This window comes from Musca domestica, unplaced genomic scaffold, assembly GCF_030504385.1.
Source record: "Musca domestica strain aabys unplaced genomic scaffold, Musca_domestica.polishedcontigs.V.1.1 274, whole genome shotgun sequence".
Lineage (NCBI taxonomy): Eukaryota > Metazoa > Arthropoda > Insecta > Diptera > Muscidae > Musca > Musca domestica.
The window spans coordinates 35,112-62,440 of record NW_026712290.1 but is presented as its reverse complement, the minus strand read 5'-3'; the positions used below and the strand labels follow the sequence as shown (position 1 = coordinate 62,440).

The 27,329-nt window shown below is 35.0% G+C and overlaps 2 protein-coding genes and 3 long non-coding RNA genes across 6 annotated transcripts in view; 3 read left to right on the top strand and 2 right to left on the bottom strand.

Annotated features, from left to right (window-relative positions):
* LOC131803197 (fasciculation and elongation protein zeta-2-like) overlaps positions 1 to 5,595 on the bottom strand; it is a 64,793-nt gene extending 59,198 nt beyond the window's left edge. Inside the window, exon 1 of one of the 2 annotated variants that reach the window (XM_059124288.1) lies at positions 4,287 to 5,595. In XM_059124288.1, the coding sequence (XP_058980271.1) occupies positions 4,287 to 4,786 (500 nt within the window). In that variant the 5' untranslated portion in view covers positions 4,787 to 5,595. The remainder of the gene's footprint in view (positions 1 to 4,286) is intronic. The other variant, XM_059124289.1, reaches the window with a different exon arrangement.
* A 2,390-nt stretch (positions 5,596 to 7,985) lies between these two features.
* LOC131803195 (uncharacterized) lies at positions 7,986 to 9,445 on the top strand. Its single transcript, XR_009342497.1, has 2 exons — positions 7,986 to 8,466; positions 8,543 to 9,445. It is a non-coding gene; the product is annotated as an uncharacterized LOC131803195 (long non-coding RNA).
* Positions 9,446 to 17,017: 7,572 nt separating this feature from the next.
* Positions 17,018 to 19,353, top strand: LOC131803196 (uncharacterized). The gene is made up of 2 exons (XR_009342498.1): positions 17,018 to 18,375; positions 18,452 to 19,353. It is a non-coding gene; the product is annotated as an uncharacterized LOC131803196 (long non-coding RNA).
* LOC105261879 (uncharacterized) lies at positions 18,304 to 18,828 on the bottom strand. Its single transcript, XR_891568.3, has 2 exons — positions 18,735 to 18,828; positions 18,304 to 18,662 (listed from the first exon to the last, which is right to left on the bottom strand). It is a non-coding gene; the product is annotated as an uncharacterized LOC105261879 (long non-coding RNA).
* Positions 19,354 to 23,657: 4,304 nt separating the features above from the next.
* LOC131803198 (lectin subunit alpha-like) lies at positions 23,658 to 26,168 on the top strand. The gene is made up of 3 exons (XM_059124290.1): positions 23,658 to 23,854; positions 23,915 to 24,029; positions 25,814 to 26,168. Exons 1-3 carry the CDS (start codon positions 23,717 to 23,719, stop codon positions 26,086 to 26,088), a joined length of 528 nt encoding a protein of 175 aa, XP_058980273.1. The 5' UTR covers positions 23,658 to 23,716; the 3' UTR covers positions 26,089 to 26,168.
* The last annotated feature ends 1,161 nt before the right edge of the window (positions 26,169 to 27,329 follow it).

The following is a 27,329-nucleotide window of genomic DNA, read 5'->3' as shown; positions in this document are numbered from 1 at the left end:
AATGTTCAATTAAGCTAAGTTAAGTAAAATTCAGTGGAACAAAAAATCGAAAAAAAGCTTAGGAATAAATGGATATTTTGTTAATTAAATCGCAATTCATTATTTCATAAAACTTAGCTAAGGAAAAATCGAAAAATATGAAATCAAAAATCATATTTTTTAAAATGTCAACCAAAAATTATGTTTCATATCGTGGAGGGGGTTCAATTATTTCAAAATTTCCCAATCAACTTTATTTATTTACAATTCAGACAAGTGAAACTATGTCTGCTGATTCCATATAAGGTCTTTTACATATGAATGCGCAGCAGTGAAACCTTTTGCGGACATCCTGTTTATGTTGGAGAATAAATTTCGTGTTCAGCTTTAAACTACAACATGGAAGTTACCCAAAAAGAACAATGTATGAGGGAAGCAACAATAACCCAAAATTTCTTACTTCAATTAAAGCGATGATGTCAGGCATGGCAAGTGGAATTAAAAAGAATTAACATTTCCCGAAAAAAAATGTCTGAAGAATCAAATATCTTTTCAAACGAGGGGCTTCAGAAACGAAAGAAACCAACCTAATAATAATAACCCACAATAATGATAGTAGGCCGGCATTCAAATTGTCACAGAAAGTTCAGTTCATGGCATGGTAGAAAAGGGCTTCACAATGGGAGAGAACATGACGAGCTGTCAAGAACATGAACATAAGTAGGAAGTTAAATGTGTACCCCCTCCCTCCCTCCATGTAAGTTGGAAAGATGTGGAAAGAACACGCATGGATCAGCACTAGACTACTATCATTTAATAAAAGGCAATTACTGGGCCTTTGCCCCACTCCCTTCCTATTTTTTTTTTTTTTTTTTTTGTATTGTAGGCCAGTGGAAAAAATTCTGGTCGTACCACACACCGATGATGATGATTCTGATGACGACGATGTCACACAAAATAATAATCATAATTTAAATAGTTAAACAATTTATTTATTGCAAAATAGTCCGGAGAGCCAAACGTCGGACCCACACTCAGACATTGCAAACGACTGAGATAGCAACTCACACAGCCAGCAATTCTCGTGAAAATGAGGAAACCGAGGGAACAAAATTATTGTAATCCACAGCAAAATTTTCAAATAAAAATGTAAACAAGCTGAGAGCAATATTCAGATGTAGGTATGTAATGATGTCATATCAGTTTTTTTTTGTACAGAGATTAAACATACTCTCTTGATGGGTTATAAACTGGGTGGAGGAGGTCATAAAAAATGTGTTTGTAGTTTGTATTTTTTCTATATAAATTAAAGACAAGGACAATTTGTTGTCCAGGGGTCAGCTTAGCAAGCAATTAGTAATTTTATTGAGAATGTGAATCATGGTAGGAGGAGAAATTGCTGATGGAAAAATATTGAGATGTGCCAAATGTGAATGGAATCGGATGTTAATTTCGGGTTTTATGAGCTTCATAGATATTTAAAATTTTGACCCTTTGTAGGGGAGGTACCACAAGAAGAGGAGCGATATATCCCATCTTCACACCAGACTTTGGAAAAATAAAAATATTATGATGTGTGTAATGTGAAGAGAACCGGATGTTTATTTCGGATTTTGTGATAGTTTTTGATATTTAATATTTTGACACTTTGTGGGGGAGGTACCAAAAGGAATGATCCAATCTCTACCATCTTTATTACAGATCTCAAGTTGATGTAAATATTGAGATGTGCCAAATGTGAATGAAATCGGATGTTAATTTCGCGTTTTATAAGCTTCATAGATATTCAAAATTTCGACTCTTTGTGGGGGAGGTACCAGGAGGAGTGGACCGATACATCCCATCTTCACACCAGACCTTGGATTAATAAAAATATTGTGATGTGTGTAATAATTATACAAAATGTTGGCCCTTTGAGGGGGAGATACTTGATGGAGTCGGCCGATATTTTCCATTTTCCCACCTGACCTAGCACTGATGCAAATATTAGTATTCGCAAAGTTGGAGCAAAATCGGATTGTCCTTTCTCTTGCTGTGCAGTAAAATATTTCTTTGAAAATTTCGACCTTTTGTGGGGGAGGTACCAAAAGAAATGGACCGATACATCCCATCTTCACACCACACCTTGGTTTCATATAAATATGTGATGTGAATAAATTGAAGGCAGTCGGACGCTTACATCGTATTTTATAAGAGCTATAATTATTCAAAATTTTGACCCTTTGTGGGGGAGGTACTTGACGGAGTCGGCCGATATTGTCCATTTTCGCATCTGATCTAGTACTGAAGAAAATATTAGGATTTGCAAAGTTAGAGCAAAATCGGATTATCCTTTCTCTCTCTGTGCAGTAAATTATTTTCTTTGAAAATTTCGACATTTTGTGGGGGAGGTACCAGAAAGGGTGGATCGATATATTCCATCTTCACATCAGACCTTCGTTTAATACAAATATTGTGATGTGTGTAATTTCAAGACAATCGGACCCTTAAATCATATTTTATAAAAGTTATAATTATTCAAAAATTTGTCCCTTTGTGGGGGAGGTACTTGATGGATTGGACCGATATTGTCCATTTTCTCACATGACTCAGCCCTGATGCAAATATTTGGATTTGCAAAGTTGGAGCAAAATCGGATTATCCTTTCTCTTTCTGTGCAGTAAATTATTTTCTTTGAAAATGTTGAGATTTTGTGTCAGAGGTACCAGAAGGAGTGAACCGATATTACCCATCTCCGAACTCGATCTAAGTTTGACAATAATATTAGGATGTACCAAGTTTGGATCAAATCCGATTTGAGTTTCCGATCAAATCCCTTCGAGAGTTATCGTGCGCACCAGCCAGCCAGACAGAGAGACGGACGAACGGATTTCTCTAGATCGACTCCAAATGTCCTGAAATGGATTTGGTCCAAAGAGACCCAGGGTCTAAAACCATTATATCGATGAGACCGCATCAAATGATATATACCCTCTCTAGCCATATGGCTGAGGGTATAGTTACACAACATTTTTGAGAAAAATGTTGCTGATTTGTTAAAAAATAGCTGAATATAAATGTTTTACTCAAACTTATTTTGTTCAGTTCAATGCAGTTTCAAATTATAAATTTTGAAAAATTTCAGTTTTCTAAACCTTCCCGAGTTGATGGAAAAAATTGATGTGTACTCAGATTTGTTTTCAAAATCTATAGTTTGGCCTTTTTCAAAAAATAGGGTCTCGATAATATTTAACAAAATTTCCAGCTAAATTAAAAACTTTTAGCATGAATTCATTCCGGTCAATTAATTCTCTAAATACTTGAAGGGTAATAAGGATTTTTCACAGAAGGAAAGCAAGAAAAGAGGCTGTTTTTCCTTTATCCAATTTTCCGGGGAGAGAAATAATCAAGTTCCTCCAAATTGTCTTAACCCCAGCTGAATACCTTGTCCTGCGAAAAAAATTATTTAAAACCAAAAAAGATCCTGGCTAAGCTGTTGCCCTTAGCCCAAATTCATTCGGGACCAACGTCCATAATCAGCAATTAGTTTTCTGAACATTTGATTAGTAAAAAGCATTTACAGAAAGTACGAAGGCAGAACTCGGTTTCCTTTCCTTTAAATCAAAAATCGATATAAATCACTTCATCACAAATAAGACATTGCTGCATTGTCCAAACCCCAGCTGAATAGCTTTGACCACCTCCAATGCCCCACAGTGATTTCATTATCCCTAAGAAAAACTTATTTTGAACCAAAAAGCCATAAAAATACAAACTGTGTTGCTCTTGCTGTTAGCCCCAAGTTATTCAGGACAATCATCCCATAATTATCCATTAATTTTCAAAACACTTAATTGGTAATGAGAAGTTTTCAGAAAACACAAAAACAGGGCAGGGTTTTCCTTTACCCAATTTGCCGGGGAGGAGAGAGAGAGAGTCATAATTGACCCCCCCAACACATACAAATAAATATTGGATTATCTTCTCTTGGATAGTTTACGTTTCCACAGGACATTATGTGAAAATCCTGCAATGAAACGCATGCGCCAAAAATAAATATGGCTCTCATTTGGAATTGTTATCCTTTAAAAAATCTACGGAGCCGAGGGGAGGACTGACTCTCTATAAAAGGGAAATAAAGTCAAGTGCGTTAAATAATACCCGAACAATGAGGTTGGTGGGGATGGTGATGATGGCAAACCCAAACAGGTCTAGTTTCAACACCAGCCAACAACCAAGTGGAGATAAATTTACCTATGTGTTATAAAACAATTACAACAAATTACCCTTACAACAAATTAATTTATTATAATTTTTATTTTACTTACTGGCATTCATTCATGATCTCATCCTGACTGCGTACTTGTACGGGCGCCAGCGCCTCCACATTTTCCTCGAAATTGCCAAAACATTTGGTGATTTTCTCATCGAATGTATTGACCAAATCTTCGAGGCTACCGCCGAATGCCTCACTGAAATTGTCGGTGGCATCCACCAGACTCTTCGAATCCATGGCCGCATCCAATGCTGTGGTCATTTCATTGCTTAGCATGGTATTGCAATTGGGACTAATTGTACCATTGCCAACGGCGGCCGTTGGATAGCCTCCACCATTTTTGCTGACATGTGCATCCCTAACGGCCTCCTCCAACAAACGGATTTTATTCTCCTGGGCAATCATTGGATCCTTGAGATTCAAATTCAATGAGTCATTGATGGTGTTCTGATTGGAAATGAAATCGCAACCGGCCCAATCATCGGTTTCATCCATTTTTGCCAGAGGAGCCTCGAATTTAAGCTCGGCCATTTTTGAACCGAGTTCACGCATGGCCCACTGTATTCACCAGGAAATAAACAAAATGTGGTCGGATGGGGGAGCAAACTCTGTCACAAAAATTTCGACGATGATATCAGACTCTGGGTATCCACTGGCTGGCTGACTCAATTATTCCACTTTATGTTATGGACTGACAGACAGGCAGGCAGGCAGGCTAGTTTGAGACTGACACACAAAAAAACAACACCAACAAACTAAACACCACACAATTTTTTTTTTTGTTTTCACAAAAACAACCCCCTTTTGCTTGAATTTACCACTGCCAATGCTGCTTCTTCTTTTGATTTTATTTTTTTTTTTTCAAATTTAGAGGGTGTTTTTCGTTTTGTGTATATTTTGTTTGAATTTTTGCACTTGTTTTATTATTGCTGTTATTGTTGTTGCTTTTTTCAATTTGATAACAACACCTTTAAACTGATTTCCATACACTTGAATTCCACTGATAATTCATTTGAATTTGTTTATTTTTGTTTTTTTCCTCTATGATTTTGCTTCATTTGTTGTTATTTCATCGAATTTTTTCAATTATTTTGTGTGGGGGAGTAAGAGAGGTAGGTGGTTCTTCTCTTTGGCCTTTTTGAACAAAAACAAACAAATCAAACTTTGCAACAGCAATTTTTACATTAAGCAAGCAAACACGCACGCACACACTTCGTTTGTTTGTTAATATTAAATCGTACGAAATGATTTTTATTTATGTATATATTTATTGGTTTTTACATATATTTAAAATTATTTATATTTTTTTGTTTTGCTTTTCACACGCGCTAACCGTTGTTTCTTCCACCATGAGAAATTTGAGAATGAGCATTTTGTCTTTGTGAGCATTTTTGAATATCTTTTTTTTTGGGGGGATTGAAAGAGAGAGAGAGAGAGAATTGGCGAACGAGGGATATGTAAATCGACTTGCGGCTATGGTGAAAATCGCAAAGTCGATTATTTGTTATCGATTTTGTTGTCATTGTGTTGCTTTACATTGAGGGGATTTATTTCAAGGGTTCTCTTGCGTCTTTTGTGTTCATTTAAATGGAGAAACAATAGAGGAGAAAAGTAAACATTTACGAAAATGTCTTAGACAATGGACAACGTACAATAAGTTGTACTTAAATATTTTACAATTATTTTTTCTGATTTACAATTTGTTGATTGCCTAAGTCTGGGATATTTCCACATTGGCTGTAATTAATATTACTCTATATTACAGAGATTAATGTTATTTTTTGTTTTTTTTTTATGCAAATGTACAGGTTAGGTAGAATCATGGTAGAAGAATATAGGTAGTCGCATCGAAACAGCTCCTGGGACAATAAACTGTCAAACCAATTTCAAAAATGAAAATTTTGAATGAAAAATTATTCAAATTTGTAAAAAATTTTGAAAAATTCATATTATAAAAATCTCCGATTAACGTTGTATAAAAAAACATATAAAAAAATATATAAAAAACAATGTTCCAAAGCGTTGATGCATCTACCTGCATTCTTCTACCATGAGCAGAATCAAGGGAATCCAGCAAATATTTGGTCTGTTCTAGAACTGAAAGAATGTAAAAATTTTTACAACGATAACTGATTTTCCCTTTACGATATCGAAAAAAAAATGCAAAATTAGTAGATTCTTAAAGGTTCTGGAACAGAACAATTGAATGTACGGAGAAGGTGGCATCAAGTAGTTGAAATTTGCTCTGTTTGAAAACCTTCAAGAATCGGTTATTGTGCTAAAAATTTTTACATTTTTGCAGTTCTGGAACAGACCAATTATAGATACAAGGTATAAAAATGAAAATTTGATCTTCGAAAACAATTCAAGTTTTTGGGTATTTTTGTTAAAACTATCCCAAAGCTGTCTGAGAGGAGAGAATTACCACAATCTTTCAAGGGCCAATGAATTTCAGAAAAAATTTATCAAATATCCTGTCCATAAAAGAAAAAATTGTCTGGCTTTTCAGTCATTTGAAATATTAAAGGCTTAAACAGATCAAAGCTTAAATCGTGACTTTGACGTGAAATATAACACCGTTTCCATATATAGCTGACAACAGTGTTGTATTTTTCACATCTAGTTCAGCTGAAAATGGCAACTATGTTGTATATTCATGCCGAAGTAGCGATTTAAGTTTTGATCGGTTTCACCCTAAAGTATTTTGGCAAAATTAAAAATTGTAACATCATCGTTCTAGTTCCACCATAAATCAACAACATCTCATTGTCAAAATTTTTATTTATAAATCCATTTTATACACAGAAATCAGAGATGGGAACCTGTTTTTTATTCAGTGAAATTTTACAAGGAAAATTTCAGAATATTCCGAGATGGATAGTCGTATTTGAAAATGACTTTACCTTTTTAATTTTACCATGAATTCAACATTTCGGACAAAAGAAAAGTTTGCTACCAGCTCAAACAAATCTTTAGTATTCCACTTTTGACTTGATCCGTTTTTTTTTTCTTTCTTTAAAAATATTCTCAAAAAATCTATTTTTTGTATTTTTTCACAATTTAAATAAAATACGTCATTCAATTGTTCATAGACACCAATATTATTTTCTTCTAAACAAATGTTTACAATTCCCCTCATTTCTTTCTTTAAAAGTATGAAAATATCTTAAATTGTAAATTTCTGTCATTCGCCATACGTTGTATTTAAAGGATGACCTTAAACAATTTAATTCTCTTTTGTCACTCTCTGTCTTTTATAACGGTCAGCTGTGTTTGAAAGATACATGTAAACAGTGCACGACGTGGCCTACGTAACGTAAACGTACGGATGATGTTGATCAAGCCGCATTCACAAAGGTAGACAAAAAATGGATTAAATAATGGAAATAAATATGAAAAACATATGCAAACCGATTTCATTGGTATCAGAACACGTTTTCGAGGAAAATACTCATAAATAATAATAATAATAATAGTAAATATAATAATAATAATAATAATAATAATAATAATAATAATAATAATAATAATAATAATAATAATAATAATAATAATAATAACAATAATAATAATAATAATAATAATAATAATAATAATAATAATAATAATAATAATAATAATAATAATAATAATAATAATAATAATAATAATAATAATAATAATAGTAATAATAATAATAATAATAAAAATATAAAAAATAATAATAATACTAATACTAATAATAATGATAATAATAATAATAATAACATGTTGCGTGGTGGGCACTATTTAATTTTTAATTGATGTTTTTTTTAGCTAACATCCGCGACGTGCAAACCGCAGCAACCCGTGTTTAAAAAATGAAGCGGAAATGTTCTGTCCCAATGGTAATTAGAATTGCCACCACTGCCAGTGTTGTATTTGGATCGATTATTTGGCAGATAAATTAATCGAAAATACAACCTGCGATATTGTAAGGGCTCGTTAGGTCGGTATCATAAAGAAGGTAAATGTCAGGAGAAATTAAGGAAAAGCCGAAAAGCGGAAAAATGCCGCGTCATTCCCGTAGGTATAAAAGGGGGAAAAAGGAAAACGCGCCCTTATGATTCAAGTGGTGCGACAGTAAAATAGTGGTCATAAAAGTAAAAAAAATTAAAACCTGCCAAATTTCAAAATAAAAGTTACTTTTTTTAAGGCAATAAAAGCCTCGATATTTATTTTATTATTTATGGTGAAGGCGTTAGTAATTGATTGTAAGTGATCCTTGTATGAATTATAATTGTGTAGATATATGAGTGTTTTTGTGTTGTGTGCTTTTATGTCTTTCAGTGTTTCGCCAAAATAATTTAAATTTCTCGAGGGTATCAACTGGCCTCCTCGGCGAACAAAAGCGGAGAGGTCAGCCCATCTTTGACGGCCACAGCAACCACCACAACGCAAAATTGAGGCCCCAGCGACCGCCTCCATAACACCAATTCCCTTGATCCATGATATCCGGGTTCTGCTTTATCCTGGTGGACGAGGTCGCGGAAGAGTGATCCTGGAAAAGAACAAAGCAGGTTGTACTAAAGAATGCAAAAAGCCAGGTAACAAAGTTATTTATTAAACTTACCGCTTGTTTGATACAACCACTGGCATAAAATAAAAACCAGAACCAGGAGGGAAATCCTGCAACAGAAAAAGGGAGAAATTCCATTAAGAAAATTTATTAAAAAAAAAAAGCAAAAGGCAGAAAAATTCATATAAATTAAGAGAAAGAACTAATCAAATATTCAAATTTTTAATTAAGATAAGATATTTAGGTTAAGTGTGTTGTCTAAGCATATTATTATTGTTTTTTTTTGTGTCCAGCATAAATGTTCTTGTTTTTGTGAGGGACATTAACTATTCTAAATTTTATGAGTAAATTGGAGTGTAGGGTTACCCCAAATTACTTTGAGTGTTATAATTAAGATTTTTTTGAGTTTCCGTTGAATATTGTGGACCAGTTTGCGGGTCCCTCACCACCTAAGAGAGCTCGTTTAGGCAGGTACTAATTGCATAACTTAGAAAGTCCAAAATTTGGTGACATTTAGTTGACTGAAGTAATGAAGGGTGGTCTGATATATATGAACTCCTCAAACAATGACTAAGAGATCCTGATAGTTAATGTTTCAAATTTCAGCTTGTTTGTTCTATTTTAAGGAAATCTTATATATTAATAAATTGTTCGTAATATGATTGTTTGTGTAATCATGATTGTCTAGTTCATTCATGAGAGAGTGAATTTGGTGTACATTGTACTGAGGTGAGTGGGTGTGGAATACGGGGCCCTGATAAAATTGACAGTTATGTAGGATCTCAGGGTCAAGGTTGGGCGGGCTAGTGTGGGAGTGGCAATATCAAACTCCTTTGTTCCAGGTGTACGTAGTGTTTGTGTTATGTAGAATTTGTATTTATCCATTAATTGTTTAATTGTTCGTCCCCAAGGCTATTGGTGTATGGGATGGAACCAACCCCTGAACATGGCTCCTGAGCTAGCGGCCACAACACCATAGTGCCGAAGCAGGTGGCACGTAACAATATGGCGCCCAATCGAAAGCTATAATGTCTTAAATTCAGTGCAATAACAGCTTAGCACAGTGCAATAAACTATAGGGTTCAAATAGGCATAAGCGAAAATCACATTTTCTTACAACGATTATCTCATGTTGCAGACGCAGCTTTAATTCTTTAAAATTTGTGATAAACGTGCAATAGTAGATGAGGTTTTTTAGAAAATTAGGATTTTCGTTCCAACTACAAGGGTCAGGTGCAATAATCTTGTTAGTTCAATGTAACAATGAATGTATTGTGTTTTATGACCTGTTTTTTTTAGTGTTTCTGTATGTTTTATTTTAAAGTAGAAAAAATAGACGTAGGGTATAACATAAGGGAAACGTGCAAAGCTTGAGGTGAAGCATCTCAATGTGCATTGTACGGAAGTACTTGTTCACGAGATCTTTTTCGTTATTTTCTTTCGAAAATTGCCGTGGTGTTACCCTCAAATTTATGTTTTTATGTAATTTTTGGTATTTATTGTTTCGAAGTCGTCAATTCGAGATGGCATAAGAGAGGAAAAGTACAATAGCGTTCGTGAAGAAGTTTTCGCAAACTGTATTGTATGAAAGAAAATTTAACCTCCTTCACGAGATCCGTATTCTCTTATGATGGGAAAACTGCCGTGGTGGTCATCTCTAAATGTTTGTCTTTGAAACAAAACAAATAAATGAATATGTAAAGTCCAGTCTAGCAGTACACCAGAACAACCGTAAAAGGACACTTATAATGCGTGATAGGATTTCTTATAACATAATGAAATAAGTCCACACACTCAACCTCAAAAGCAATTGAAAAAAAAAAAAAAACACCAAACGAACTCTCATCGTCATTGTTTAAATCACTATTAACTATTGATATTGTCTTGTGTTTGAATGTTTTTGTTTATGGTTTTTGTCCTTAACTTATTTTGATTATTATTTTAGTTTTATGTACTATTTTCTTATTTTTATTTGATTTAATTATTTATTTTTTTTATTTGTTCTGCTTATTAGTGTGTTTTAATTATATGTTTAGTACACTTATATGTTTAATTATATTCTATGTTATTAATTACTATTGTTCAATTTTTTTTGGTATTTATATATTTTGTTTTTAAAAAACTTTTCTAAATTAGTTATTTTTAAATCATTAAGTTATACACCCCTTCTTTTATTATCTGAAATTGTGGCAATCTAAATTTCGGCACAACAAAAAAAGTAAACCCACAGCTATTAATATATAATTGATTTTTAATAAAATTAATTGGGTAAACGAGTTGAAGTCTGATGAGTGATTATACGGCGGGAAAAAGAAGAAGTAAACGCAATGGAACACTAGCTTTCGACACGAGCAGGATTTCTATACAATCACCCAAACCTAATAACAAAAAGAAAAAAGTAGTCTCAAACATGGAGCAATCCAATGGTATTAGGGATACAACAATAAGGGATTTGTCCGGATCCATTAACAACACTCAACCGAGTACCAGTAAGAGTGCTAGGGTACCATCGAATTTACCTCCAACGCCTACTCCAAGTAATCAGCAAGGCGATGTAAACAATGTAATTAGGAGTATGGTACGCGAAAGTATGAATGACGCCCGAGGGTATTTGAGATCGTGGGTGGAAGAAAGTGTTGCCAAAGAAATGGATAAAATTCACTCGGTGATAAACCGATTGAGCGATAATGTCAGCAGGTTATCGATAAATGTCCAAAATCAGCCAACAATACCAACTACCTTACCGAACCCCCCGGGAAACCCTACAGATGAGTTCCCTACACAACATAGAGATAATGTTAATAATGGTAATCGCAGAAGCACTGTGATTCCATCCGTGATTAGTACAGGCATTCATGGAATAAAAGTTGAACGTTTTGGATTAAATTTTTCAGGGAAACCAAACAGTCTGTCGGTGGAAGATTTTATCTACCGGCTGGAATACTTTCAACAACATTACAAACTAGCTTGGGAAGACATTTTAAATGAATTCCATATTTTGGTGTCTGGTCCAGCCTATGAATGGTTCTGGCTCCAACAGAGGTCAAACAACATTAACGATTGGGACTCCTTAAAGCATGGGTTAAATGAAAGATTCAAGACAAGGCGGACAACATTTGAATCGATGCGGGATCTGTTAGAAAGGAAACAGGGGGCAACCGAGTCCATTGATGCTTTCTTTCATGAAATAAATCTAATGAGATCGAAACTGGAAAGGCCAGTCTCAGAATACGAGATTATTTCTTTGGTTAAGAAAAATTTGAGAAAGAATCTATCGAGTATTGTGTACTCGATGCCCGTGTCGTCATTAGAGCAGCTAAGAGTGGAGTGTTTGGAAATTGAGAGGACATTTTTTCGACGCGACCAATTATCTCAAGCTCCTCCACCAAACATAAACAGACCCATACGTGTACACGCCATGCAAGAAGAAGAAATAGGATATCCGAATTTGGTAGAACCGGAAGAGTTAGTAGATGTTTCGGCCCTAAACCAAATTGTTTGTTGGAATTGCCAAATAGCGGGTCATGGATTTAGGGATTGTCCGTCGTCCCAAAGAGGACTATTTTGTTTTAAGTGTGGAAGGCAAAATACCATAACACCCAAATGTGGAAATTGCAAAGCGGGAAACGTGAGAAAGAACGTGGTTCTAGCGGGGAACCATCGTTCTTCCGAACAACCCGCTGCGGCGAACCCACCGTAGAATTAGTAGATACCAACGTAAATAACTATTCCCAAATTCGGCATTATCTTCCAATTGAGTTCAGGCAGAGACATTATAAAAACAAAAGAGCAGAAATTTTTCAGGAAGATGAATCTCGCAATAATTCCGAATCAATATCCATAGGGGTAAATAAAAATATGAAAAGTAGAATGAGGATAATGAAATTGAGGCAACGACATAAAGAAAATAAAGAATTAAAAAAATTGATATCCGAAGCCGTCATCCGGTGCAAATATAGAACGGATCCTAGACCATACGCTAGCATTAAAATCGAAGGGAAAGAGATAAAGGGTCTATTAGATTCTGGGGCTACGGTTTCAATACTAGGGAAGCATTGCCGAGAAATAGTTGAGGAATTAAACATTATTGTTGATCCACAGGACACGAATGTAAGTACGGCGTCAGGGAAAACTCATCGCATAGTGGGCAAAATAGAGGTAGAGGTAGAATATCAACAACAATTCTTAAAAATGCGTTTCTATCTATGCCCAGATCTAGAACAAGATCTTTATCTAGGAGCAGATTTCTGGAAATTATTTAATATTGCCCCAGAAATATTTCCCATAGACGAGATAACCGTGGACTTACAAGAGCAGATGCGTGGAACCTCGACCAACGAAAATAAGAATATGCACCAACTAACAGGGGAACAACGTAGACGCCTAGAAGAAATAATAAATAAGTTCCCAACGTTTGAAAAAAATGGACTGGGTTGTACGAAATTAGAGAAACATGCAATTAAGTTAGTAGGGAATGCGAATCCTGTCAAGGATAGACATTATCCTTTATCGCCGGCCGTACAGGAAATCGTATATAATGAAATAGATAAAATGCTCGCTCTGAAAGTTATTGAGGAGAGTGATTCGCCATGGAGTAATCGTACTACCGTCGTGCGAAAACCGAACAAGAATCGTTTCTGCCTCGATGCGAGGAAACTAAATGCCCTAACGGTGAAGGATGCATATCCATTACAGAATATCGATGGAATATTAAGCCGAATTGATCAAACCCATTTTATCAGTAGTGTCGACCTGAAGTATGCCTTCTGGCAGATTGAGTTGGAAGAAGAAGCGAAGCCATATACCGCCTTTACAGTACCAGGTCGACCACTATATCAATTCAGGGTCATGCCGTTTGGGCTTTGCAATGCGGCGCAAAGATTATGCAGGTTGATGGATAAGGTCATCCCAGGACGACTAAAATCCAATGTTTTCATATATCTGGATGATCTCCTGATTATAGCTGATGATTTTGAGAACCATGTCAGAATTTTGGAAGAAGTAGCTGAATGCCTGCAAAGAGCGAATCTAACGATTGGACTCAAAAAGTCGTTATTCTGTTTTCGAGAGTTGAAATACCTTGGATTCATAATTGGTAGCGGGATGTTGAAGACTGATCCAGAAAAGGTGAGCGCTATCCAGAGGATACCGCCACCAAAATCGCCGAGGGAAGTGCGAAGTTTTCTCGGTACTGCCGGTTGGTACCGGAGATTTATAAAAGATTTTGCATCCATATCTTCCGCCCTAACAGATACTTTAAAAAAAGGAAAAAAATTCGTAATGACTCCGGAAGCGATGCAATCTTTCCAATCTCTAAAATATGCTCTCACATCCGCACCGGTTCTCAGGCACCCTGACTTTAATAGAGAGTTCTTTATTCAATGCGACGCCTCGGAATATGGAATAGGAGCAGTACTTTTCCAAAAGAATGAATTTGGCGGAGAGAACCCTATCGCTTTTTATTCCCAAAAACTGAATTCCGCCCAGAAGAATTACTCCGTCACAGAAAAGGAATGTTTGGCCGCAGTTTTAGCGGTAAAAAGGTTCCGTCCGTACGTCGAGCTTATGAAGTTCACAATCATCACGGATCATGCCAGTCTTAAGTGGCTGATGTCCTTAAAAGATTTAAGTGGAAGACTGGCGAGATGGTCACTTCAACTTCAGGCGTACGATTTTTCAATTGAACATCGGAAAGGATCGGAAAATGTTGTAGCGGACACACTGTCTCGAATGTCGGTTGAGTCTGATGTCATTGTAGAGGAATTGTGTGACGATAATATATTGGATTTCGAAACTACGGCATTTGAAAGTGAAGAATATGTCGAGTTGCGCAACACCATACAACAAAACCAAGATCGTTTGCCGGATTTAAAAATCGACAATGATAAAATCTATGTTCGAACCAAAAATTTTGAGCAAGAAATGATGGAATTTGAGTGGAAACTGTGGATACCTCAGGACATAACATATGTTCTGATTGAGAAAGCACACATTTACGGTAGCTCGGTCCACGATGGTATAACGAAAACCTTAAAACGATTAAAAACTTATTTTTATTGGCCAAAAATGTCATCGCAGGTACGACAATTCATACAAAATTGTACAACGTGTAAAGAAACGAAATCGGCAAATCAGCGTATGAACCCTACGATAGGCAACGAAGTTATAACTGAGAGACCTTTCCAGAAGTTGTATATAGATTTTCTGGGAAAGTATCCCAGATCAAAACAAGGCAATTCCTACATCTTTATAGTAGTCGATCATTTTACGAAATTCACATTCCTACACGCGATGAGAGAAGCCACTGCATATAACGTGGTAAAATTTCTGGAAAATCAAGTCTTCCATACATTCGGGGTACCCGAGATCATACACAGCGACAACGGAAAACAGTTCGCCTCAAAAGTTTTCGCGGATATGATAAAAGATTACAAAATCACCCACATCACCACAGCCTATTACTCTCCGCAATCTAACGCATCAGAGCGAGTAAATCAGTCAGTATTAGCCGCCATACGAACGTATGTTGAAAACGATCACCGGGATTGGGATCTTTATTTAGCGGAAATCGAACAAGCATTGAGAACCTCAGTACATTCAGCAACTGGAACCAATCCTTTTTTCGCATTATTTGGTTATAACATGTTCACTAGTGGAACCGATTACAAACTGGCAAAAAAACTCCAATCCCTGACTGATCACCAAATTGATCAAATAAATCGATCAGATAAATTAGAATTAATGCGAGAGAGAATAAAAGAAAACACACACCAAGCTTATATATCTAGTGCGAAAAGGTACAACCAACGAGCACGTATTGTCAAGTTTCTACCGGGACAGGAAGTGTATAGGAGAAATCATACCCTTTCAGACTTCAAAAATAATATCAATGCGAAGTTCTGCAAGAAATTCCTGAAATGTAGGGTAGTAAAACCAGTGGGCAATAATATGTATGAGCTAGAAACGCTCCAAGGAAAACCACTTGGTAATTTCCACGCAAAGGATATAAAAATATAAACAAAAGTATAACAAGCTGTGATAAGATAATTTATGTGCAATACTAGATTAAGCAGAGTTAATCTATGATGCAATAATTTTGTTTATACACGATGTTCTTTTGTTTATATATGTATTCAATAATGTGAGCAAATGTACTGTAAGCTGTAAAAAAAAAATACTTTAGTGCAATATTAGATTATCTGTGTTGCGTTGAGTTTTTATATACGTGCTTATTGTGTCATTTGTGAATGTTTTGCGTAAACATTGAAGCGGAATGAATTTAGTGGAAAATATATATAAGGCAATCCTGGTTTTAGGAAATTATGTCGAAATTATGAAATGTAGTTATCTAGGAATATTAAAATATTTGTTATAATTCACTATTGTAATCCAATTATAGACGATTTAGATTAGCCCGGCTTTTGAGACATAAAATCAGGGCGTGGGAGTTCCCCACGTTGGGACTAAGACATGTCTATTCTAAATGAAACAGGGATTCAATCTACAGGGTTTCAATCATCATCATTTTACCCTCATATTTTTTCTACCATTTTTTATCATCAATTGGGAAGGATTCCATAACCGGCGCTAATAGATCAGCAAATACAAAAAAAAATGTAATATAATAGACCTCTAAATCAAAGCGTAGACAATTAGATTTGAATGTCCAATGTAACCCACAAACAATTTTTTTAATTTTCTCCATCATGTGAAGAAATGGTTGTCCGCAAATATTCAATTATTTTCCGTAATTATTCAAATTATTCATTATTATTCCGTAGAATTTTTTTTTAATTAGATGCAACACTTTTCTTTTACCTACACATTGCACCCTGGGGGATAGCAATCGAAAAAGTATTTACTTTCAATATGAGATGAATTATCACAAAATTTATATTATTTTTTCATCGGCAATTGTTTTGTGATTACGCAGGTAAAATATATGGGGACATGTGATTCATATTCGCTCTACCCCAGGTAGTTCATGTCAATACTAATTTTTTCAGAGAAATAATATATTCCAGAAGTCTCTTTGGAAACGTGAAGATTCTTCTTGCACAAATTCAGAATCCTATTATTATACAAAGTCTAGAAATTGCACGACATAAAAAAATTTTAAGTGTGTGAGGTACAATATTTCTTTAATATTGTGTTGATAACGATTTTTTTCGGAAAATACAAAACAATTTAAATTTTCACTGAGATGGTACACACAATAAACTCATAAAAAAAAGTATGACATACCTGAGATGCTAAATATTTCCTCCAAATTACTGTAGACATCAACGTCAAGTTATGTTGTTCAGCCTGTATAATTTCAGCCTCCTTTCACTAGTGTCGAAGAATATTGGTTAAATTCACTTTATTTATACACAAAATTTCACGAATTTGTCTGTTTATAAAGTACCAAGCATGGCCTGAAAAAATAATAATATAATTAATATTGAAATATAAGTGAATAAAGGGTAAGAGCTATTATCAGTTTAAGGAACGTAATATACCTGCGCGTGCATGTGGCTGAACAAAAGCAGAGCGAAACGATCTGCTTGTCGATCGATGTAAACGGAATGGCAACAGCGGCAGCGCTGCCATCCACGCCATGCAGCAAGTTAACACCATACCGACTCTTCATACACGTTTTCTTTTTGTTCTGTTTGCTTTTCAATGTCATTTAAATGACGCCTCAATGAAATGTGTTCTCATGTGTGTGTGCAAACCGCCACCATAAAACCGCATTCCGCTGAACTACCGTTGGTTTGGTTTTTGCGATGAACGAACACAAACACACACACACACATGCAAAAAAACCATGTATTCGCCAAGCATTCATTGACAAATTCAAGCGAGAGTACCTAAAAAAATAGGAAAACATGAAATTAACTATGAGCCTACAATCAAATAAGAATGCTTACCTTCAGGAAAATGCGGTACAATGTCCGAGGGCGAAGGATCGACAGATTTTTTTTTTTTTGCAGAAATGGGATTTCTGAATACTTGGATATGGGTCTTGCTATCACACTGAAATCACTATCACTTTAGGTAATTCTAACGAACGAAACGATGGCGAAACCAAACGCACATCACCGTTTCTTTTGCAGATGCCTAGAAACGGTGAAGTTTTGTTGCGTGGTGGGCACTATTTAATTTTTAATTGATGTTTTTTTTAGCTAACATCCGCGACGTGCAAACCGCAGCAACCCGTGTTTAAAAAATGAAGCGGAAATGTTCTGTCCCAATGGTAATTAGAATTGCCACCACTGCCAGTGTTGTATTTGGATCGATTATTTGGCAGATAAATTAATCGAAAATACAACCTGCGATATTGTAAGGGCTCGTTAGGTCGGTATCATAAAGAAGGTAAATGTCAGGAGAAATTAAGGAAAAGCCGAAAAGCGGAAAAATGCCGCGTCATTCCCGTAGGTATAAAAGGGGGAAAAAGGAAAACGCGCCCTTATGATTCAAGTGGTGCGACAGTAAAATAGTGGTCATAAAAGTAAAAAAAATTAAAACCTGCCAAATTTCAAAATAAAAGTTACTTTTTTTAAGGCAATAAAAGCCTCGATATTTATTTTATTATTTATGGTGAAGGCGTTAGTAATTGATTGTAAGTGATCCTTGTATGAATTATAATTGTGTAGATATATGAGTGTTTTTGTGTTGTGTGCTTTTATGTCTTTCAGTGTTTCGCCAAAATAATTTAAATTTCTCGAGGGTATCAACTGGCCTCCTCGGCGAACAAAAGCGGAGAGGTCAGCCCATCTTTGACGGCCACAGCAACCACCACAACGCAAAATTGAGGCCCCAGCGACCGCCTCCATAACACCAATTCCCTTGATCCATGATATCCGGGTTCTGCTTTATCCTGGTGGACGAGGTCGCGGAAGAGTGATCCTGGAAAAGAACAAAGCAGGTTGTACTAAAGAATGCAAAAAGCCAGGTAACAAAGTTATTTATTAAACTTACCGCTTGTTTGATACAACCACTGGCATAAAATAAAAACCAGAACCAGGAGGGAAATCCTGCAACAGAAAAAGGGAGAAATTCCATTAAGAAAATTTATTAAAAAAAAAAGCAAAAGGCAGAAAAATTCATATAAATTAAGAGAAAGAACTAATCAAATATTCAAATTTTTAATTAAGATAAGATATTTAGGTTAAGTGTGTTGTCTAAGCATATTATTATTGTTTTTTTTTGTGTCCAGCATAAATGTTCTTGTTTTTGTGAGGGACATTAACTATTCTAAATTTTATGAGTAAATTGGAGTGTAGGGTTACCCCAAATTACTTTGAGTGTTATAATTAAGATTTTTTTGAGTTTCCGTTGAATATTGTGGACCAGTTTGCGGGTCCCTCACCACCTAAGAGAGCTCGTTTAGGCAGGTACTAATTGCATAACTTAGAAAGTCCAAAATTTGGTGACATTTAGTTGACTGAAGTAATGAAGGGTGGTCTGATATATATGAACTCCTCAAACAATGACTAAGAGATCCTGATAGTTAATGTTTCAAATTTCAGCTTGTTTGTTCTATTTTAAGGAAATCTTATATATTAATAAATTGTTCGTAATATGATTGTTTGTGTAATCATGATTGTCTAGTTCATTCATGAGAGAGTGAATTTGGTGTACATTGTACTGAGGTGAGTGGGTGTGGAATACGGGGCCCTGATAAAATTGACAGTTATGTAGGATCTCAGGGTCAAGGTTGGGCGGGCTAGTGTGGGAGTGGCAATATCAAACTCCTTTGTTCCAGGTGTACGTAGTGTTTGTGTTATGTAGAATTTGTATTTATCCATTAATTGTTTAATTGTTCGTCCCCAAGGCTATTGGTGTATGGGATGGAACCAACCCCTGAACATGGCTCCTGAGCTAGCGGCCACAACACCATAGTGCCGAAGCAGGTGGCACGTAACAAACATTAACATTAACAGAAGAACAAAACAATGTCATTCTCTTTCGTCGCTCTCTGTCATTTATAACGGTCAACTGTGTTTGAAAGACACATGTAAACACTGGACAACGTAGCCTACGTAACGTAAACGTACGGATGATGTTAATGAAGCCGCATTCGCAAAGGTAGACAAAAAATGGATTAAATTATGGAAATAAATATGGAAAACATATGCAAACCGATTTCATTGGTATCAGAATACAATTTCGGGGAAAAAAGTTATAAATAATAGTAAATTATAGTGATAGTAATAACAATAAATATAAATATAATAATAATAATAAAAATAATAATAGTAATAATAATAATAATAATAATAATAATAATAATAATAATAATAATAATAATAATAATAATAATAATAATAATAACATTAATAATAATAATAATAATAATAATAATAATAATAATAATAATAATAATAATAATAATAATAATAATAATAATAACATTAACAGGAGAACAAAAGAATTTAATTCTCTTTCGAGCTGTTTTTGAAAATCGTATGTAAATAATGGACGTCGTAACCTACGTAACGTAAACGTACCAATGATTTTGATCAGCCGCATCCGCAAAACGAAGTAAAAAAATGGATTCAATTATGGAAATAAAAATGGAAAACATATGTAAACCGATACCACTGGTATCAGAACACGTTTTCGAGAAAAATACTCATGAATAATAATGGTAATAATAACATCAATAACAATAAAAAATATAATTATAACCCTTGACATACTTTGAAGATTTGCTTCTGTTCCAAAATCAGAGACCTGATGTAATAACAAAAGTCTTCCTCCATTCATATCCAAATAAAGTGTTTTGTTATTTCTTCATTTGCTTTAGTTTTAACACTTCTTTAATTCATTCATCTTTTGGAAAATAAAAAAAAACACACTCTCATTTCCGTACAAACCCAACTACATACTTCGTGGTTTTGCACTCATTCAATAAGCTGGTCTCTTTCGAGTTGGAATTTCTTGGAGTCTTATCTACAAATTTCACAAACTAAATACGTACTTTAGTCTTAATTCATATCAACAATTTCATAATAAATAATATACAAACACATACACAGAAGTTCTTGGATTTATCGTAACGTTTATGCCAGTTTCAACATTAGACATTTGTGCGCCCACAAGGGAAACAGTGAAAGTGAAAGTTGTAGACAACGAAGTGTTAAACACCCTATGTTATCATTTTCTTGAAAATCCCTAATTGTTTTTAGAATTCTTTGATAATCCATTGCGGAATCAAGAAGGTACAGTCATGCAAACATATTGCCAAAATATATACCGGGTGAGATGAAACAACTGCAACCAACTTCAGAGTGCTGTCATTTCTAAGCCACTCGGATGACAGCTGTTAAAATTATTCCAGTGATAGCTCATTATATTGTTTACAAGCGAACAAATGCATTTTGGTGAGAATTTTTCCAGAAAAAATTTATCCGCGATGGAATTCAAGCGTGATAGTGTGATTTCTTTATATTTGGCTGGAAAACCACAAGTGGCTATTGTTAGAGCACTCCAACATTTAAATGTGAATAAATATTTTGGGTCTCGTACCATCGCCCGTTACCGTGATACAGGTAGCGTAGCCCGACGACGTCAAGGAAGTGAACGGAAGAAAATAGCAATATCAGCAGAAATGGTTCGAAAAGTAAAGAAGCGACTTGTTCCAAACCCGCGTCGCTGTGGCTGAAAAATGGCTCGAGAGCTGAACATATCGCAATCTTTCATTCGGCAAATATTGAAAAATGAGCTCGGGGTAAAGTCATTGAAATTCCAAAAGGTACAAGAACTTACACCGCAAGCGAAAAAAAAAATAGTCTCAAAAGAGCTAAAGAGTTTCTTCGCTTGGCCGAAAGTGGTGAACTGCCGAATTTGGTTTTCTCCGTCTCCGATAAGAAAACATTCGTTGTCCAGCAGTTTGTAAAGAAACAAAAATGATCGTGTTTACTTGCCAAAGAGGTCAGCTGAAAATGTGCACCTTCGGTTTGCCCGCTACCAGAACTCAAGCGCCGGCCATTTTGATGGTGTGGGCCGCCGTAACAGACGATGGTCGCTCTCCGCTCATATTAATCAACCGTGGAATCAGAATAATGGCGGATATTATCGCGAAAATATTCTGGAGGATGTATTTAAGCCTTGGGCATGCAAACCTTTTTGGCAGCAGACCTTGGACATTCCTCAGCACGCGTCACCCAAGAATGTTTACTAAATGAGGTTCATCGCTTCATTTCCAGCGTTCAATGGCCACCAAAATCTCCGGATACCAATCCGCTGGACTATTGTGTCTGGAGTATTTTTTTGGAAAGCAAGGTTGGCACTAAAAAATACAAATAAGTTGATCACCTCAAGCAAGCGCTTCGCCGGGAAGGGGCCAAAATACCGCAGAACAACATTCGGGCTAAGTGTGACGGTTTCATTGGCCGTTTGAAGGTCATAATTCGTGCCAAAGGTGACCAATTCGAACAAATCTTAACTTATTGTAAAATTTGATGCTATTTCCGACATTTGTTTGCTTACATTCAATGAGATTTAAAAAAAGTAGAAATTATGGCGTTTGCAGTTTTTTATCTCACCCTGTACATAAAACGCCTTTTTTGACAGGCTTAAAGGTGAGAATACATAAAAGGCTTTCTTGAATGGCTTAAATCATCGTCTGGCTTTTTCGGAAAAGAACAAAGGAACGAAGGACCAAAATCGAACTAAGTCAACCTAAAGCACCATTGTTCCTCTACGAAGAAGCCAGCCAATGACTTAAGCCAGTCAGAGAAGCCTTTTATGTACTCTCACCTTAAGTCAGCGGTTGGATTCTTCCGAAAAGAACATAGGCCCATGGCAGAAGAATACAGGTAGATGCATCAACGCTTGGGAGCATTGATATGTCAAAAAAAAAATTAAATGTTTTTTTTTTCAAATATAAGTAGATTTTTATATGTTTTCTTATAATACGTCATTCGGGGGCTATTATAATTCGCGTTTTTTCAAAAAATTTTACAAATTTAAATAATTTTTCATTCAACATTTTCAATTCCAAAATTGGTTTGGCAGTTCATTGTCCCAGCAGCTGTGTCGACGCGTCTACCTATATTCTTCTACCATACATAGGCCTAAGGCCAAAATCAAACTAAGTCACCCTAAAACTCCTTTTTTCAAAGAAGACAGCCAATGACTTCAGCTGTGTCGATGCGGTTACCTGTTTTCTTCTACTTCGCCTATAAACAAACGCAGACCATTATTCGATCTATAGACACCTATTGATGACTTATCTTATCTATAGAAACCACGCGGACGTTTTAACTCGTCCAATGAGTCCACGCTGACCCTTAAAAAGGATTGTACCATGGTAAAATTAAGAACGTAAAGTCAGCATATCCATCTCTGCATTTTCTGTAATTTACCTTGTCAAATTTCACTGCAAAAAAAATAGTTTCCCATCTCTGATTTCTGTGATTTATTAATATATGTTTTGACAATGAAATGTCAAATAAATAATTTTGAAAAAAATTATAAACATGAGATTACCTTCTTGATTCTACCATGGATTGATACAAATCACACTGATCTTTTATCCCGCCTAAAAAGACAACGCTGATTCTTTAGCTCGTTTTAGGGCTCCACTGACAATTCAGACTTGTCTATACACCCTGATCTGCCAGCTGTGTCTTAACACTTCCTGGCCTCAGATTTTCATGTACCGTGCCTTTATATTCGGTTTATTTCATTTCGTATAAAATGGCTAGTTTCTAGTTTACACCTTATCAGTTTCATTCACAACTCAATATTACTATTCCGTATGGTCCAAGCATAAGTGACGATATTTCGCAAAACTATTGTAACTGTATTGGTTTTTCATTTCAACAGCAAAGAAATGGAAGAAAAAGAAGAGATTGTGATATTTAAAAATATAACAAACCGCAAAAACTGCTGCGGATGTTGGTGATTCTGGGTATTCTAAGCGATCGTTCAGTTACTATTCGAACAGCACAATGAAAGCAAGCGCTTGTCTGGCCTACCTTATCCTTAACGCTTTACTGTGGCATGGAGCCGTGGCGGAGGAAGAAGATTCGGAAACGAATGTTTACAAAACCGGAACTTATAAATATTTCATAGAACCCAAGAATCAGGTAAGGGGAAGAAGTTTCCATATAATCCTGAATTATTATTTTTTTTACTTTTCTTTCCAGTACACCTGGCAGCAAGCCTTGGAGGAATGTAAGAAAAAGAAAATGAGCCTGGTGACCATTGATAGCGAAGAAAAAGCCAATGATGTGAAAACCGTTTTGAATGAAGCTTTTCTGTGTAAGTGTTAAAGGTGCTATCAGACGTTATGCGTTTGACATATGTAGTGCCAAAATTTTCCATATGTAGAAGTTGCACGTAGTGTGTGATACATGGACGAGATTTCAGTTGTGAAATACATCAGTAAAGTACGCATCATGGCAGAAGAATACAGGTAGTTGCATCGACACAGTTGCTGCTACAATGAACTGTCAAACAGATTTTAAAATTGAAAATGTTGAATGAAAAAATTATTGAAATTTGTAAAAAATTGTTGAAAAATGCAAAATTCTACTTATTTTTGACAAAACATTTTAAAATTTTTGACATTTCAATGTTCCCAAGCGTATTCTTCTACCATGGTACGCATGTACTTTTTCGATCACAGCGATCCCTATTTTCGTGGGAAAAATATATGATCTGTTCCACAACCGGCAAGAATCTACCAATTTTAGAATTCTTTTCGATATCATAAATGGAAAATCGGTTATCGAATTAAAAAGTTTTAGATTTTTGCAGTTATGGAACAAAATCCGATGAAAAATGCAAAATCCGATTTGCGTCGTATAAGAAAACGTATAAAAATCTACTTATTTTTGACAAAACATTTTAAAAATGTTGACATATCAATGTTTCCAAGTGTATTCTTCTACCATGATACGCATGTACTTTTTCGATCACAGCGATCCCTATTTTTCGTGGGAAAATATATGCTCTGTTCCACAACCGGCAAGAATCTACTATTTTTGCATTTTTTTTCGATATCATAAAAGGAAAATTGGTTGGTTATCGAAGTAAAAATTTTTAAATTCTTGCAATTCTGGAACAGAAAATACATTTGCGGAAAAAAGTCTTGCATAAAATATTATATGTTTTGGAAAAAATAAAAAAGACCTATGCAAGTGTGTGATAACAAGATCTATGAGTCACATGTGAAATGGCAATTTTGACATACACCCGGAAATACACATGGATAATGAAAGTGACAGCACATACATGGCAGAAAAATACAGGTAGTTGCAACAACGCTTGGGAGCATTGATATGTCAAAAAAATTTAAATGTTTTTTTTTTAAATATAAGTAGAATTTTATATGTTTTCTTATACTACGTCATTCGGAGGCTATTATAATTCGCGTTTTTCAGAAATTTTTACAAATTTTAATAACTTTTCATTCAACATTTTCAATTCCAAAATTGGTTTGACAGTTCATTGTCCCAGCAGTTGTGTCGATGCGTCTACCTATATTCTTCTACCATGCAGCACATATGTCAAACCCATGGTAGAATTAAGAAGGTAAAGTCAGGCAATCATATGTTTACATTTTTTTCAAAATTATTCATTTGACAACATCTCATTGTCAAAATGTTTATTTATAAATCTATTGTACATACACAAATCAGAGATGGGAACTAGTTTTCGATGCAGTGAAATTTGTCCAGATAAATTACAGAAAATGCAGAGATGGGTGTTTGAAATTACTTTACCTTCTTATTTTTACCATGGGCTGACTTTATCGAAAATGAACAAAGGAGTTTTAGGTTGACTTAGTTCGAATTTTATATATTTTCACACAACAAACAAATAACACTTTGGCTTAAATAAAATTTTTCCACAGAAAAACGGCCTCGCTATAATCGGAAAAGTACATATAAATTTTACTCATGTCTTTTTACAACTGAAACGTTGTCTATGTATCACACGATATGTATAACTTGTACGTATGGAAAATATGACACTACAAATTTAAAAAAAAAAAACATACAAAAATGTCTTCTTCCTCTCTCCCTCTCTCTTTTCTACAGTCCTTAAGAAGCCCATACCACGTTTGTATATCGGTGCCAATGATCTGGATGAGTTCCGTGAATTTATATGGATCTCCAAGGGTGATGTCTTCAGATATACCAATTGGGAAAAAGGAGAACCGAATAATTATAAGAAATTAAATGAACGCTGTGTCCACATCGGTTTCCATGGCGATGAGAAATGGAATGACATTAACTGTAGTCGAAAATATGGCTTCATTTGTGAACAGGTGCTGGGTGTCGAAGAGCTGTCCGAATTGGTGGTGAAGGCTTAATTCTTAACATCTAAGATTATTGTGGAAAATAAGTGTACAATTAAGGCAATAAAAGTGGAATGATAAAAATTCAAACTCAAAAAACTTTTTAAGGGTGTCCCTGAATAGTAAACAGTCTTTAATGAAAACCATGTTAGAGGAATACGGGTAGATGCGAAAACTCTCGGGAACATTGATATGTCAAAAATGTGTGTCAAAATTTTTTTTGTTAAAAAATTAGTTGATTTTCATAAGTTTTTTTATAGGTTGGCATTAGGAGGTTGTTGTTATAAAAATATTCAACAAATTTGAATATTTTTCCAATAAAAATTTTCAATTTCAAAATTAATTTGACAGTGCATTGTCCCAACAGCTGTGTCGATACAACAACCCATGGTAAAATGAAGAAGGTAATGTTATTTCAAATAAGTGTACCCATCTCTGCATTTTCTGTAATTTGCCTTGTCAAATTTTACTTCGTAGAAAATCATTTTTACTTCGGAATTCATAAATACACATTTTGTCAATAGGATGTTGTCAAATGAAAAATTTTGAAAAAAAAATTGTAAACATATCATTGCATTACTTTACCTTCTTAATTCTACCATGTGACTACCTGGGGCTGGATTCTTGTTCTATGAAAATATGAAATGAAAAATATTTCCTTTATAAGATTTTTCATTTGACATCTCTTTCCTTTATAAAAGTTTTCATTTCACATTTTCATAGAACAAGTATTGAGGCCCGGTATTCTTCTACCACGACGAAAACTAGACACAATGTGCTTTCAGCTTGTTTGTATGAAGCAATACAATACAATAGCACAGTGAAGAGAAAGATTCCATTGAACCGAATTCGAACGGAACTATTTGAAACAAAGGAACTGTATTTAGGAACTAGTTCCTTTTGAGAAAAGGAACGTTGGAGTTCGATTTGCTTTGTGAACCACATTGTACAACTCTAGCTGGGCAATGAGCTTCATTTTTTTGATAAACAACGCCATGTCTAATATTAAGGCTGAAAAGTCAACTCTGTCGCCCAAGTTCAGCTTTATAGGCAACGTTTGTCCTTTAAAGCTGTTATCAGATGATAAGGGTTGTACACATGGTACAATGAAATAAAGGTAACCTCATTTTAAATTAGCATTCTCAGCTCTTCATTTTCTGTTATTTACCTTGTCAAAATTTTAATGGATAAAAAAAGAGTTCCCATCTCTGATTTTGTGTGAATACAATGGATTTATGAAAATAGATTTTGACGAT

Bases quoted from the DNA above. Each gene is read 5' to 3' on its own strand.
- LOC131803198 (XM_059124290.1), top strand. From the start codon at position 23,717: ATGAAAGCAAGCGCTTGTCTGGCCTACCTTATCCTTAACGCTTTACTG. The intron at 23,855-23,914 runs GTAAGGGGAAGA...TTTTCTTTCCAG, and splicing joins TCATAGAACCCAAGAATCAG to TACACCTGGCAGCAAGCCTT. The intron at 24,030-25,813 runs GTAAGTGTTAAA...TCTTTTCTACAG, and splicing joins TTTGAATGAAGCTTTTCTGT to TCCTTAAGAAGCCCATACCA.